Source organism: Jaculus jaculus, unplaced genomic scaffold (assembly GCF_020740685.1).
Source record: "Jaculus jaculus isolate mJacJac1 unplaced genomic scaffold, mJacJac1.mat.Y.cur mat_scaffold_34_1_3701052_arrow_ctg1, whole genome shotgun sequence".
Classification (NCBI taxonomy): Eukaryota; Metazoa; Chordata; class Mammalia; order Rodentia; family Dipodidae; genus Jaculus; species Jaculus jaculus.
This window is the reverse complement of record NW_025423490.1, coordinates 3,160,192-3,175,288: the sequence shown is the minus strand read 5'-3', so window position 1 is coordinate 3,175,288 and position 15,097 is coordinate 3,160,192. Positions and strand designations below refer to the sequence as shown.

Sequence of the window (15,097 nt, the reverse complement as noted above, 5' to 3'; positions counted from 1 at the left end):
ACCAAAATAAATTATTTCTTCCTCCAATCTGTTTTGGTTGGTTACTTTGTCCAATAAAGGAGAAGGTAACTGCAACAGATATCATGAATGAATGATAAATTTATGAAGAAAGAAGGATAAATAACAACAATATATTCAACTCTTTCATTGCAATCATGGATTCTCAGATTGTATTTTGCCTAGCCAAGCATGACATTTTTAGTCAATCTTACTATGTGATATAAGATCAAATATTATTTCCAGTAAAAATAATATTCTACCAGGAAAGAAAAAAAGGCCATACTTGATTTTAAAGGCTATTTAAGAAATGTTTGGGGCTGGAGAGATGGTTTAGTGGTTAAGCGCTTGCCTGTGAAGCCTAAGGACCCCGGTTCAAGGCTCGGTTCCCCAGGTCCCACGTTAGCCAGATGCACAAGGGGGCGCACGTGTCTGGAGTTCGTTTGCAGAGGCTGGAAGCCCTGGCACGCCCATTCTCTCTCTCCCTCTATCTGTCTTTCTCTCTGTGTCTGTTGCTCTCAAATAAATAAATAAATAAAATAAAATAAAATAAAATAAAAATATTAAAAAAAGAAATGTTTGTGTGAAAGAATTTTAAACAAGAAATGTTGGTATGTATGAATGATTTTTTATACAAATATGCAATGTATTTCAAAAGTTTTTTTCTGTCATTCTTGTTTAGTGGCCATTCTAATTTTTCCTGTGTCTTTCCAATTTTATTATATGTGCTGCTCCTCCTGCCTTCCTATACAGGGCAAACCTACTAAACAGTAATCAGGTTCTTCCCTTACTCTTCATGTGGAACAGTGAAGATTTCTCACAGCCCTGCTGGTACATTTGAACAGAGATTCTAAAGGAATATTTCCCTAAAAATGTAAGGAGTGAAGAGAGGCCCTGGGATCATGCTGACCATTCCATGCCCAACAAAAAACACCATGATAATTTCTAAACGGACATATTAGGCTTATAATAATCAACTGCATGATTTGGATAAAAGATGCTGTTTTTCCATTTAGGTACACATTAGTTAAGTATGGAGATAAATACAACATATGCCAAAATTTTTACAGATACTACTAGTTTTATTATCTGTAAAAATATCTGGAGGATGTTGTTCCTTTTCTTTTCTAAAAAGGGTGCACCAGGGCTTCTAGCCACTGCAAATGCATTCCAGTCACATGTGTCACTTTGTGCATGTGGTTTATGTGGGTACTGGGAATTGAGTCTGAGTCCTTAGGCTTCCCAGGCAAGTGCCTTAACTGCTAAGCCATCTCTCTGCAGCCCTAGAAGTTGTGATTCTAACTGAAGGTGTTTAGGGGATTGCTTCCAATTTCGAAGCTCAGGCTGATTGCCCAAACAGTAGTTGTGAAAATTCATAGAAGTTAGAAAAGCAGGATTGTCATAATTTTCCCATTTATACTACACTTCTACAGTTAATCTCAGCCAAAAGGAAGTGAAACGATCTTTTCTCCCATTTGTGAATTATATTTCTATACAATTCCTAAGATGCTACAAGACTAAGTGCAAAATTGCACTGAGACCTGTGTTTCTCACAGGAAGCTTTGCCTTAAAATAACAGCAAAGAAGAATTGCAATTTTTTAAAAAAATATGCTTATTTGTATATCACTTATTCTAGGTTTTTTATCATTATTTTTAGTTGAGTCAGAGTCTTATATGGCCCAGGCTGGCTTTGAACTGCTGATTATCCTGTGTCAGCCTCCCAAATGCTGAAATAACAGCAGTGAAACAGCCTTGTGGCCAAGGCCTTGGTTGTCTTCCTGTGCCTGTGATTTCCTGCCATCTGCTGCCAATCAGTGGGTGGGACTTGGAGCGCCGTCCAATGGAACACGCCGGCCGAGCAGGACGCAGACGCGCGGGGCTGGCGTCCGCGCTGCGGCCTTTGTCTGGCGCGGCCTGCCCGTCCGCCACCTTGGATCTGCGCTGCGAGCGTTTCCTTCTCGGAGTGTGGGGATTTGGGTCGGAGACTCTGGCCTGTGCCTCCGGCCTTCAGGGGTTGGAGAAGAATGTTCAGGAAGCCGGAAATGGTGAGTATGACATCCTGATCCAGGGCAGGGAGTCTGTGGGCGGCAGATCGGCATGGCAGCCTTGGCTCCCCATCTTCTGCTTCTCAGACCCCAGACCCAAGTTCTCCATCTGCTCCGCCCGGCACGCCTCCACCCGCTGCGGTGCTGTGGTGCGGGCAGAGCGGTTTCCAGATGCCGGGCGTCTCGGGTTCTGAGGCCCCCACCCGGCCGCAGCGCCGCGGGCGTGGAGGAGGGCAGCTTTCTCCCGGGCCTGCGCGCGCGTGCTCCGGCGAGTCCCCGAGTCCTCTCGCCCGGCATGGGAGCGCCAGCCGGGATGCAGCGCTTTCTCGGCGCCTGTGCCTCGCTGGAGGGTGTGTGACCCTTGAACTTAGGGAGGGGAGTGTCCACCCCCGTGTCTGCACCGCGTGTGTGCCCAGGCCTGCAGCCCACTGGCGTGCGGCCGCTGCAGGGCCCTGGGGGCGAGCAGGGTCCGGAGGTCTCCCTGACGCTGGCAGAGGGGCCGCTTGGCGCCAGGACTGTGATGGTGGTTGGTGGGGTGAACAGGGCCATGTGACCACGTCCATGGATATTGGGGGACACTGGGGCATGGAGCAGACAGAAAGGGTGGTTTTTCCGGATGCTATACTCCTGCATGAGTTAAAGGGACTTTTGTCAGCCAGGTGGATGATGGCTTGGATAGTCTGATCCTTTCTCATTGGGTCACCATTGTCCGCCCTGGGAGTTTTGATCCGTGTCGTCGTTGTCCTGTCCCCAGGGATTCAGCAACAAAGCTCGCAGTGTTGTTTTCCCTCCAGGGTTCTCGCTGAGCCTCTGACTCGGTAACTCTACTTGTCTATCACTTAATCTCTGATTCTCTTTCTCCGGATCTCTGCGATTATCTATTTTACTGTGGAACTCCAGGCATGTGAGCAGCACCCCCTTGGTCCCTGCAAGCATGGGTTCATATTTCCATATTGTATCTGGGGGTTCTTACCCCAACCTCTTCCCCAGGATGCACATCCTTTAGGCACTAGTTTCACATACACACGGATTGGAATCCAGATACCATGAACCTCCTTATTTGGTGATACATTTTTATCACCTCCCCTTTCAGCCAAGTACCTGTGTGTGTATTACCTTAGGAATCATGTTGATTTGTCTGGACAGTGGTGGGGTGCTGAATAGGTCTCTCTCACTAGAGTCTTCAGAACACAAATGGGTCTTGTAATGTCAGATCATTGAAGACAGGTGGGAAGACCATGAAAGACACAGAGACTCAGTAAGACAGCTCAGGAGTCCTCAGTTACAGCTCAAGGCCAGGCCCTGGGATTTGGGGTGAGATACACTCCCTCTGCTCTCTCCCTTCCTGTCCACACCTCCAAGGGCCTGGTGGAGAACAGTCTAGCTGGCTTGAGATACGATTCAGAAACACAGGAGCAGGGGAGGTGGGGCAGAGCAGTCTCTTCCATGTCTCTCTGATGCACAGGTCTAAAGCTTGGGGCTTTCCTGTTTTTCCCTGTTGACGGGGCTGCTGCTGAGGATGAATCTTTTTCAGTGGTGACAGAGGTCAAAGAGGAAGGCTTTGGATACTCAGGGGCAGAGAAATGAGGGATGGACCCCAATCCTATCCAGGGGCCACATGAGCTCTCATGCTTCTCTGGCTCTTCCTGTGTCTGTATATTTGCCCCTCCATCCTTTCCCAGTTTTATTTTTCTTTCTTTTATTTCAGGCATTGTTTAATTATATTTCAAGATGGACATAGAACTCACTATGTTGCCCAAGCTTGCCTGAAGCTTGCAGCAATACTGTGACTTCTGCATTCTAAGTACTGAGACACACGAGCCACCAACTTCCAGCTACTTGTTCCTTTTTGTTCATGATATCTCTTTGTGTCTCTCTGTCCTCTGAGCCTGTCTGAAAGACAGTGAACATTAGTGTGGAGTCCTGGGAGGTAATTTTTTCTGGTTGAGAGCCTAGCCAGGTGGATGGTGAACACTGGATGGAGAATATCAAGAGCACCCATCTCCAGAGGTCTGACTCTTTCCTGCCTCTTTCCTTCTGTCTCTGGATGTTCCCTCATCCCTGTTATGGTTAAAGGGGGGGTGCAGGGGGGGGAGACAAGACCTGAGTTCAATCTCGCTTCCAAACAGGCTTTTGTGTGTAGATTCCAGCCACTGAGGAGCCTAAGGAAGGAGATAGAACCACAAGTTCCAGACCAATCTGGCCTACAGAGATATTTCAATGCCAAACCTGGTACCTAGTGAAACTCTTTCTCAAACAAACAAAAACAAATTGTATAAATTTCCATGATAGAGCATTTGTCTGTCATGACTTGTACCTTAAGTTCATTCCCAATCACCTCTCAGTAGCACCTCACAGAAGCCAATCCCTGCCCTTTGTGCAGTTTTATTTTTTCAGCTCTAGAATGGAGTAGTTGCTTCCTGCTGACCACTGTGGTTTGGCTGCAGCATGGAAAGAGTAAAAAAAAATATTTTGTCAGGGGCTGGAGAGATGGCTTAACTGTTAAGGCATTTGCCTGCAAAGCCAAAGGACCTCCGTTTGATTCCCCAGTACTCATGTAAGCTAGATTCACAAGGTGGTCCACACATTTTTTGCAGTGGCTTGAAGCCCTGGTGTGCCCATTCTCTCTCTGCCTCTTTCCCTCTCTCAAATAAATAAATAAAAATAAAATATTTTTAAAAAGTTCATCAAAAGCCAGGTGTGGTGACGCACACCTTTATCCCAGCAGAGGTAGGAGGTAGGATCGCCATGAGTTCGAGGCCACCCTGAGAATACAGAGTGAATTCCAGGTCAGCCTGGGCTAGAGTGAGATCCTACCTTGACAAACAAACAAACAAAAAAAATTGCTTCATGCAGACCAAAACTGCTTTACAGTCCACCAACTTCCCCTGGGACCATAAAACCTCAGAGAACAGTGGGATATGAAGCTTAGCTTACTGTACAGTAAAGGAAGCTGATGCCAGGGTTTGGGGACTTAGTGGGCTTGCCTCTCGTTGCCTGCTACCATGGGACACATAGTCCAGTGGCTTTGTCTTTAGTACGCACGCTGGGTTTAAAGGCAGCAGGAGAAGTGTGAGCCCCTGCTGTTCCCCAGTCTCTGAGGATGGATGAAGGATTAAGGGTCTGTGGAAAGAGGATCTGTGTGAGGAAGCCAGGTCTTATAGACATGAAGGAAGAAGTCATGGTCTGGGGGAGGCAGTGTGGGTCTGAGGGAGGAGACTTCAGGAAAGAGTTCTGAAGGGAGATGATATTTGGAGGAGTTTTGAAGCTGGAGATCAGTTCTCAGGAAGGGGGGAGGGTTAAGGAGATCTGAAGAGAGGAGTCATGGCCTCAGAAAGGAATAAAGAAAGCTGGGTGTGTTGGTGCACACCTTTAATCCCAGCACTCAGGAGGCAGAGGTAGGAGAATTGCCATGAATTTGAGGCCACCCTGAGACTACATAGTGAATTACAGGTCAGCCTCGGCTAGAGTGAGACTCTTACCTCAACTTCCCCCTCCCCACCAAAAAGTAAATAAAAGAATAAGGAGAACAAAAATGGGGAAAATTAAGAGGACATGGGAAGGGAAGGGAGGCCTTCACTCAGGGGTCTACTTAAAGTATTTTGTGAGCTGAAAGTGAAAAATTGGAGCATAGCTAGCAACATTTTATATGGTTACCTATGTACATAGAATATTTCTTCTATTTACTTAAAATAATAATGTGACAGTAATATTGATTTATGACTACAGCCACGGAAGATATGACCTTGAGGTCTGACCTCATTAATTTTCCAGATGGTAACTTAAAATTTTCTAGAATTTCCTATGAAACTTTGCTGCAGCGGGATCAAGAGAGGATGCTATATCCCAGGCCAGGATCAACACATGGTGAGTTTGTGCCCAGGTTCAGAAGGCAGGGGAGAGAAACAGTGACACCATACACCATACACTGTTCACTGGTGCTCTATTGTGTCACTTGGCTCCTGGGGTCTTTCTCCGAGATCTCCCAGACTCCTCACCTTTTGGAACCCCCATGTCTGAATTCTAGGCTATTGCAAATTGGGCATGTGTAATTGAGCACTTAAATGAATTTGTATCTGTTCTTTAGTCATCAGATTCCAGTCTATCTCCCAGCTGCTCAGAACTCTGTCCATCATTACCTAAATTGTGTCTCTTGGCTTTGGTCATCTTAGGTGACACTCACCTGCTACTGACCATCAGGAAACTATCACCCTGCTGTTGTGATTTTTGTCTTGGGCACACAGACATGTTTTAGCCATCAGGCAGAAATGGGCATGGCACTGGAATCTGTGGTGTTAATGATCTGGATGCAAAGGAGCTTGGGCTTATGTCCGTGGCAGTGTCTGGTCATGGTGTGTAGGAGATGTAGCGGGCAGCAGTAATGTAGGTGGTTTGGAAACTTGGTTTCACCAGGTACGCTGTCAGCAGCTGAAGAGAAGACACTTTCCTCATTCTGCCTGATCATGGTCACCCACTTCCCTAGGGCAGTCTTCTTTCTCTGTTTCCTAAATCCTTTTGCAGCCACTTGGGGAGGGATAGCCAGGGCTCAGGGTTACAGCTCACATATGAAACTTTGTCTGTGCTTTTGGATTTGTCTATTAGGCTGTTATTTCTGAACCTTTCATCTCAATGTGAATCTCTGTGACCCGCTCATTCACTTTCCTAATTCAGCCATGTGAATGTGATCCCACGTTGTTCTGTCACTGGCCCTTCTCTCTCTGGTCTCTCTGTGTCTCTCAATACTTTATTAGGCATTTTCCCTCTCTGAGCCATTTATGCATGTGTCTGTGTGTTATTGTGGTCGTAGAAGGGACTCTGTCTAACTTGGATGATTACTTCAGAATGCAGGATTCCAAAAGTGGCTGTGTGCAGAAACTTCACTCCTCCCCATCTCTTTCCATAGTATATATATGTGCCCTGCTAAGGTAAAATGGGGGAAAGGCCTATACCTTGTTCAAATCTCCCTTCATTCAAATATAGGAAGGATAGGCCTGTTTTCTTAGTTAATGATGACTTCAGGCAGGAGGAATTTCATCTACTTTTTCTGTTTTTAAAGCAAAAAGGAAATATTAACAAAACTGAACTCACCATTTATCGTATAGGAGGGGCAGGAATGCTAGGTTGACAGCATTTGGGGGAAGAAAGAGATCTAGCCAGATAGGGACAGGGCTATGGGAGAAGGAAATGAGAATGAAGTGCATGCATGTGTGACAATTTAATACCTTTGTCAACTTGATCAGATCGGGAATGAAGAAATAACACTTTTTGGGTGGCCATCAGAGTGACCAGCCCTTCAAGTGATGGACTGTAAAAAAAGAAGCTCCAATAAAATAGGGCCTTGGCCTGGCTGCGTTTGCCGCACACTAGTGTGTGCATCTGCCCTGTTGCTGCTGTCCTTCATGGACATCTGAACCCAGATTCTTTGGCCTTCCAACATGGCCTGAAGACCAGAAGTTTCCCAGGAATCCTCTAGGCTTCCTGTACCTGATTAGGACTTTTGAAGAATGCAGTCTCATGCACTGAGCAGCCACAGAGTTCCCAGCTTCCCCAGCCTGCAGGCAGTGATTGCTGGACTGCCCAGCTCATAGCCTGTAAGCCAATCCAACAAATCCTCCTTATAATAATATTCACTGTATCCATCTTCTTTTTACAGAATCCTGAGTAGTACCCACAGTGGTACTAGGAGTGGTTGCAGAGAAATGGAAATGTGTGGATGAGTTTTCTGAGGGGCTCATTGTTAACTGTATCTGACTCTCCAACTGTAATGCCACTGCAATGCTCAGCTTGCTAAACATGTGGATTCATATACATTGACTTCTGTCCTGCAGACACCTGCCCTCTTTTGTCTCTCCATCTTTGTCACTGTCTATGTCTTCAATGGCCTGGCATTGAAAATGGGTGTTAAGTCATGGGCTGGAAGGACTCTCTGGCTGGGACCTCACACTTTTGCATGGTTAATTTGGGATGCAGGATTTCAAGAGCATCTCTGCCCAGAGGCCTTATGCCTTTAAGCCTCCTTCTCACTGATGCTGTCCCCTAGTACTCTGTTAATTTGAAATGGGGATGTGGCCTAGACCTGGCTTTACCTCTCACTACCAAACCAGTCATAGTGGTACATGCCTATCATCCCAGCTTCTGAGGAGGGTTGTAAAGAGGAAGTGTTGCAAGTTCCAGACCACCCTGGGCTACATAGTGTGTCCAGTGTCAGCCTGCTTAAGTCTAGTTAGACTCAATCTGATATAAACAAAACCAAGTGGTTAAAGTTCAGTGGTAGTAACTATGGTTCACTTGGACAGAGCCCTCATCTCCATTCCCATTCAACTTCTGTATGTGTGATCTCAGAAGCCATGTGTTCTCTTGAGACTTGCTGTGTTCTTCAGGAGAATGGTATGATGGCACTCCCTGCTGAGCTGTGTGGTGGGCACAGAAAGGCAAGAATAGCTAATGGCCTTGTTGAGGCCTGTGCTGCTATATAGCCCACTGCTGTCCCTCTGTGACCATCAAGTCAAGGAGGGCTGTGGAGTGTGGTGCTTGGCACAGTGTATGGGAAGCGATGTGACTTAAGGAGGACAGGAATTAATCCTACACTGGCTGCTGCCATGGGGCAGGCAACACAGTGGCTTGGCTATTGCAAGACTCCAGGATACTTTCTTCACTGGGCTTAGAGGGGCCTTAATAGAATGTGAGATATCAGTTGTCAAAGGTCCCGGGCTGGAGAGATGGCTTAGTGGTTAACCGCTTGCCTGTGAAGCCTAAGGACCCCAGGTCCCACGTTAGCCAGATGCACAAGGGGGCGCACACGTCTGGAGTTCGTTTGCAGAGGCTGGAAGCCCTGGCGCGCCCATTCTCTCTCTCTCCCTCTATCTGTCTTTCTCTCTGTGTCTGTCGCTCTCAAATAAATAAATAAAAATTTAAAAAAAAAAAGGTCCCTAGTTTGTGAGGATGGATAACAGGCTAAATGATCTATGGGAAGAGCATCTGTTCTAGGAAGACAGGCATGACAGGTGTAAAGAGAAGAAAGCATGTGATGATGGAGGATGTGTGTGCCTTCTGGAGGTGGTCATTGACTGAAGTTTGGAAACTAGGGACTCTGGAGGAGATGAGCAACTGATGGAAGTGACATCCAGGGGGTGGAAGGTGAAGGTGAGATTAATGTAAGGGACCAAGTGAGGTTCTACAGGAGGAGGTAAGAGTCTGAGGGAGGGGACACAGTCTATAGCAGTCAGGACTAAGTGGAAAGAAGGGTTTTGAAGCAGGAAGTTTGAGTGAACATGGTCAAAGTAGAGCTTTGGAGGGGATCTGCGCATGAGGGCTAAAGTGGAAGAGTGAAGTTAGAGGAGATATTGTGGGTGTAAGTATAACCAAGAGAAAGAGAGAAGAAAGAAATGAAAGGAAAAATAAGGGAATCTGGACAAGAAAATGAGCCCTTCAATCTGGCACTTGACTAGTCTCTGAAGAGTCAAGAATTCCAGCACAATTAGCAACTTTTGCTGTGAAGTTTGCCAACATACAGAGAATATTTCTTTTATATGATGATATTCCAAATAATATTAAAGTAGTGTTTAATCATGCTTACTTAAGTCCTAAGTGTAACTAACCTTTGAGTATGGACTACCTACTTTTCCAGGTCTATATATGAAGAATTGTGGTATTTCCTGTAACAAGCTTCTGTGGAGAGATTAAAAAAGGGCACCTTATGCCCAGGAAGTCAACAATGATGTGTTTGTGGAATGAATTCCTTAACCAGGGGAGGTAAACTGTGACTCCTATATCTCAAATGTAGGGCACTGTCTCCTGGCTCCCATTGTCTATCCCAATTGGGTTCTGGGTTCTGTCCCACAGGATCCCATGGCACCCAACTCCTGAGCCATTCTATATGATTTCCAGTACATTTCAAATAGGTATCCACACAGTCTCATATCTGTTCCTGGGACATTGTGCTCTGTTCAATCTGCCAGCTAAACCACAACTTTGAATTAATTCTTTTCTACTCTGTCTTTGGACCCTGGTGTTCTTAGGTAGACCTAATCAGGCCCTGACACTCAGGAGGCCATGCACTTTGACTAGCCTGCCTGTCTTGAACCTGAGCCCAACAGCAAGTTTTAGCTGCCAGACATCAGGATGGTTAATGCCATGGTAGTCTGTGGACTCCCGCAGTGCTTTGCATATTGGGGCACTGAGGGATCAGGAGTGTCACATTGTGGTGTTATCTGTGTGGGAGGTACTTGAGTCCTTGCATACATTACTCCTGGGGTATTGGGGCAGGGCCTACTGGAGATGGAACCTATGGCCTTAGAGTGTTGGGGCGAAGGAAGGTGGTTTTTCAAGGAACACTAAGGCAAGCAGAACTGAAGAGACTTCTGTTAGACTGTTAGGAGGGCCCCTTGCCATCTCCTCAAATATTTCCTGCACTGAAGCCTGGGAGGCCAAGTTGGGGCTCTTGATCTCACCCAGCCACAGCCTCCCTGATCACCTCTGAGCTTGTGTCCCTGTCTGTATATGAATCTCTGTGATCTCTCCATTTCTGAATCTTTGTGAATATTACTTTGCCTTGTCTAAACCACCTGTTTGAGGTATACTCTCCTTTGCTTCTGCTGTCACTGACCAGTGTTTACCTGTTACCTTTGGGTTTCTCACCACCTCTTCCACAGGAGGCTTTTCCATCAGTAAACAGTACTTGTTTTCTGATGCTTGATTTCAAGGGTTGGAGTTTCATTCTGTAGCTCAAACTGGCCTCGAACAGTAAAACTAGTAGGACAGGAGCTGGTATCAGGATTGCTACTTCCTTGCCATTTGATAAGCCCTTTTTTCTCTGAGTCCTCTCTCCCTCTCTCTTCTCTCTCTCTCTCTCTCTCTCTCTCTCTCTCTCTGTGTGTGTGTGTGTGTGTGTATTTGTGTATTTTGTTTTATTAGGTAACAAGCCTAGAGATTTGTATATGCTTAACAAGTTCTGTCACTGTATCACAGTACATGTTTTATTTATTTATTTTTACTTATTCTTTGAGACATGAAACACGGTCTCATTCTTTACCCAGACTGATCTTGCACTGGGCATGCTTTTGCCTTGGCTTCCCATGTACCTGGGATTAAAGATAGGTACCTTCAAGGCTGGTTCTGTGCCCTTTGTGGAAGTGAACAGAGGAGCCCAGGGCAGTCAATGCTTATCCTTTTGACTCCTTAGCTGGACTTCTGCCTCCTTCATGCAGTCTGGGCAGTCTGGCGGTAGGGATTATGCAAAGGCAGTGAATGTATATCTCCTTGTGTGGTTTTTGTTCCCAGCCAGAGCCTTTGAGAACAATGTGATGGGTAGGAAATCCCAGATGCATTTAGCAAGAGTCTTGGAGAAAGAGGTTCAGAAATGGTGAGAAACAGAGAGAAACAGGTAACAAGAGGCACAGACAGACCAGCAGACCTTGGTTAGAGCCCAAGGCCCCTAGAACTTCAAGAGGAGATACAGGTTTCCTCCTTCTGTCCCCTCAGGTCTTCCACTACCTTGGGAATGTTAATATGTTTTTACCTCTTGGGACATGAAACAAATGCTCTGTACCTAAGGAGGCAGAGCAGAGATGTCCTCCTTTTCTCCCCACCATTAAGAGGGATCTTCACAACACCAAGCTTTCAGGATTTTTCTTAAGTTGCACCTTTTAAAAAAATATTTATTTAATTGTGAGTTGTATGTGTGTGTGTGTCAGTGCATGTGAAGATCAGGAAAAAACCTTGTTATCTCTGTTTCACTCACAGTGAGACAGTGTCTGCTCCCAAGTGCTTTAGATTCTCCTGGTTTCTGCTTCCCACTTGCCTAGGCTGTTTGAGATTATAGAAGCATAAGCCACATTGCCTTTAACTTTATGTGGTTGCTGGGGAATCAAACCTAGGCTTACAGGCTTTGCAAAACTGAGGCATCACCCAGCCCTTGGGGTCAGTGTTGGTTAGAGAGTCACAGAACACACAGTGGGCACTTTGGAAATTCATAGGGTATGGGAATAGGAACTGCATCTTAATGATGGATGGGTATGCAGCATCACCTTGTTCTTTTTCTCACTGTCATTGTGTCTGTACATATGTGCCTCTCATTCTCATCCTCTCACTGTCCCACTGTCCTTTGTTTCAAGGGTTAGAGTTTCATTCTGTAGCCCAAACTGGCCGCAAACTTACAGCTATCCTCCTGCATCAGTCTCCTAAGTGTTGGGTTTTATTTTTCAGTCACCAATAGCTATGTGTGCACTTTTTTCACTCTTTTAGGGAGTCTATTCTTTGTGTGTGTGTGTGTGTGTGTGTGTGTGTGTGTTCATGTCGTATGTATCATGAGTTGTGCACATGTGTAGGTTGTGGTGTTTGGGTTGTATGTGTGCCTGTGGAGGCCAGAGGAGATTATTGGCTGTCTCTCCCCATCTTTGACCCACCTGTTTTTCCTTCAGGAGGAGTCTTTTACTGATTGCAGAGCTCGCTGTCTTTTGACAAGTCCCAGTGATTCGCTCATCTCTGTTCCCCACAGGACTGGGGTTATAGGCATGTGTGACTGCTCAGCTCTTTATGTGGATGCTGGGTGATAGACCTAGAGCAGCCCCAGGCCCCCCAGTGCCTTATATATACAATAAAAACACTCTTACCCCTCAGCCATCTCTTCAGCCTAAGTGAACCTGTATCATTTTACCTGTGTCATTAATTTCTTGTCTGATTTTCCCTCAGTATCTTGTTAAGGCAAAAGAAGTGAAGTGTCCTAGCCCTGAGTTCAAATTTCACCTCCAAGCCAAGCCTGGTGGTATAGGCCTGGAAATCCTGCTTGTGGACAGGGAAGCAGGAGCATTTACTAGATACTCCACAGCAGCCTGAGCTAAAGGCCGAGCTCATAGCCAACCTGGGCCAAACAGTGACGTTCTATTTCAAAAACACACACAAAATAACTCCAGTAGGGGAGATAGCTCAGTGGTTAAAAGTACTTGTTGCAAAGCCTGATGGACCAATTCAGTTCCCTATTACTCACATAAAATCAGATGTAAAAACTGGCATATACATCTGGTGTACAGTTGCAGCCACAGGAGACCCTTATGCACGTAAACACACACACAGACACACAGTATCCAAAAGCTGGATGTTTTTGCACACATATTTAGTCCCAATACTCAGAAGGATGAGGAAGGAGAGTTGCTGTGAGTTTGAAATAGTCCTGGAAACTGAAGGTTGAGTTTCCAGGTCATCATGGCCTAGAGCGAGTGAAATCCTGCCTTGAAAAAAAAAAAACCCACAAAAATAAAACAAAAAATTTAAACCCACAATACAATCAAAGCACACTGTAGTGGTCAAGATGGAACACTTGATTGACATGCCCAGGGACCTGGATACCACCCCTTATAACATTATCCCAGTGGGATGTCAGAGAACCTGATTCCCTATTATGACTTGTTGTACTGGGGGATGGGGCCATGTAACTCTTTCCCAGTCAGTGTAGTGGGCAAGAGTAAAGAAGTGTCTTGGATAAGTTGGAGGCTGTTGATTCTCAAGTCTAAGAGATAGGTATGTCACAGAGCTCTGCTCACTGTACAGAAAGTGAAGCAGAATACACACGGTGGGCTTAGGTGGTGACTCTCCCCCTGACTGCTACCCTGGGAAGGTGGGGCAGTGGCTTTGCCCTTACCACATTGGAGAATCCTGTGTCTACATTAGGTTGTTTTTTTTTTTAAATATAAAATTTAAAATATATTTTATTACATATTTATTTGAGAGAAAGGGAGGCCGAGGAAGAGAGAAATTGAGTTCTGCAAACTCCAGACATATGAGCCACGTTGGTCCTTGAGGTACCAAATCTGCATCTTGTGGCATTGTAGGCAAGTGTCTTAACTGCCTAGCTATCTCTCCAGCACTGTAATAGGTTTTGAGAGGTCTTAGTAGTCTAGTCAAACAAGTACTGATTGTCCTCAGTCTTTCAGTTGGAGAAGGAACTTATTTGTGAGGAAGGAGGAGCTGTTGGAGAAAGAGGCCTGAGTGGTGTAGTGAGACAGAGGTGTGAGGGAAGAGGTGATGGCCCAGTTGAGGAGTTGAAGGTGTAAGGCATGAGGTAAAGGTCTGTAGGAAGTGAACGTGAGCTTCTGAGGGAGGCCCTCATTCTGCAGAAATCTGAGGACTAAGTTAGGGCAAAGCAATTGTGAGGTAGGAGAGGTGAGAGGATCCTTGTAGGGATCCTGAGGGTTGAGGTGGTAAAAAATTGACAGAGAACATGAATGTTTCCTTCTGCACATGATCTCCTGGTGGAGGGGAAATCTGACAGAGAGGACAACAGGCTACAGCAAAGTGATGCCTGCATGTGGTAAGCATTTCAGAGGCAGGAGGCATGTGAGGGTTTTGAGTGAAGGGGAAATTTGGTGGTGTAGGCCAGGTTTCACAGAGGAGGGGAGTTTTGAAGGACAAGATGTGGAGATCTGAAGGTGAAGGCCTAGAAGGAATGAGACAGAATAGAATGATGGAAACATTAGGGTACATGAGAAAGGAAGGGACTCCTCAATGTGCAATCTTGTTGGTATTTCTCACCTTATGAGAGATGAGCATTCCAAAACAATTAGCAAAATTTATTGTGTAGCTTGCCTGCATGGAAGCAGTGTTCCTTTGTTACAAAGTGATTTCAATAAGAATGTTAAGATAGCAATGAACTGAGCCAGGTGTTTTGGTCCATGCCTTTAATTGCAGCACTCAGGAAGCTGAGGTAAGGTAGTAAAGTAACTCAATTTGAGTTTGAGGGCATCTTGGTGCTACAGAGTGAGTCCAAGGTCAGCCTCGGCTACAGAAAGAGCCTGCCAAGAAAACAAATCAAAGCAAAACAAAATCATCATAATAAAATTAAAGAAAGGAAGGATATAGTAATGAACAATGTTTAATGGCTAAGTGTGTATAGCCGAGGTGTATAACCTGTATTTTTTTTCCCCACATACAAACCTGAGAGTAGGAACTGTGTTTGTGGACAATGGAGGACAAATGAGCAGTGCCTGAAAGCTCAACAAAGGCACCTGAGGAGGAAATGATAGTGCAGGGAAGAGAAGTAAGAAGTTACATGCTCTGCTGC

At 45.6% G+C, this 15,097-nt stretch overlaps 1 protein-coding gene across 1 annotated transcript in view; it reads left to right on the top strand.

Moving 5' to 3' along the window:
• The first annotated feature begins 1,838 nt into the window (after positions 1–1,838).
• Positions 1,839–15,097, top strand: part of LOC101603871 (zinc finger protein 571-like) — a 137,316-nt gene continuing 124,057 nt past the window's right edge. Inside the window, 1 exon segment of the mRNA XM_045141239.1 lies at positions 1,839–2,043. Coding sequence (XP_044997174.1) covers positions 1,839–2,043 — 205 coding nt within the window.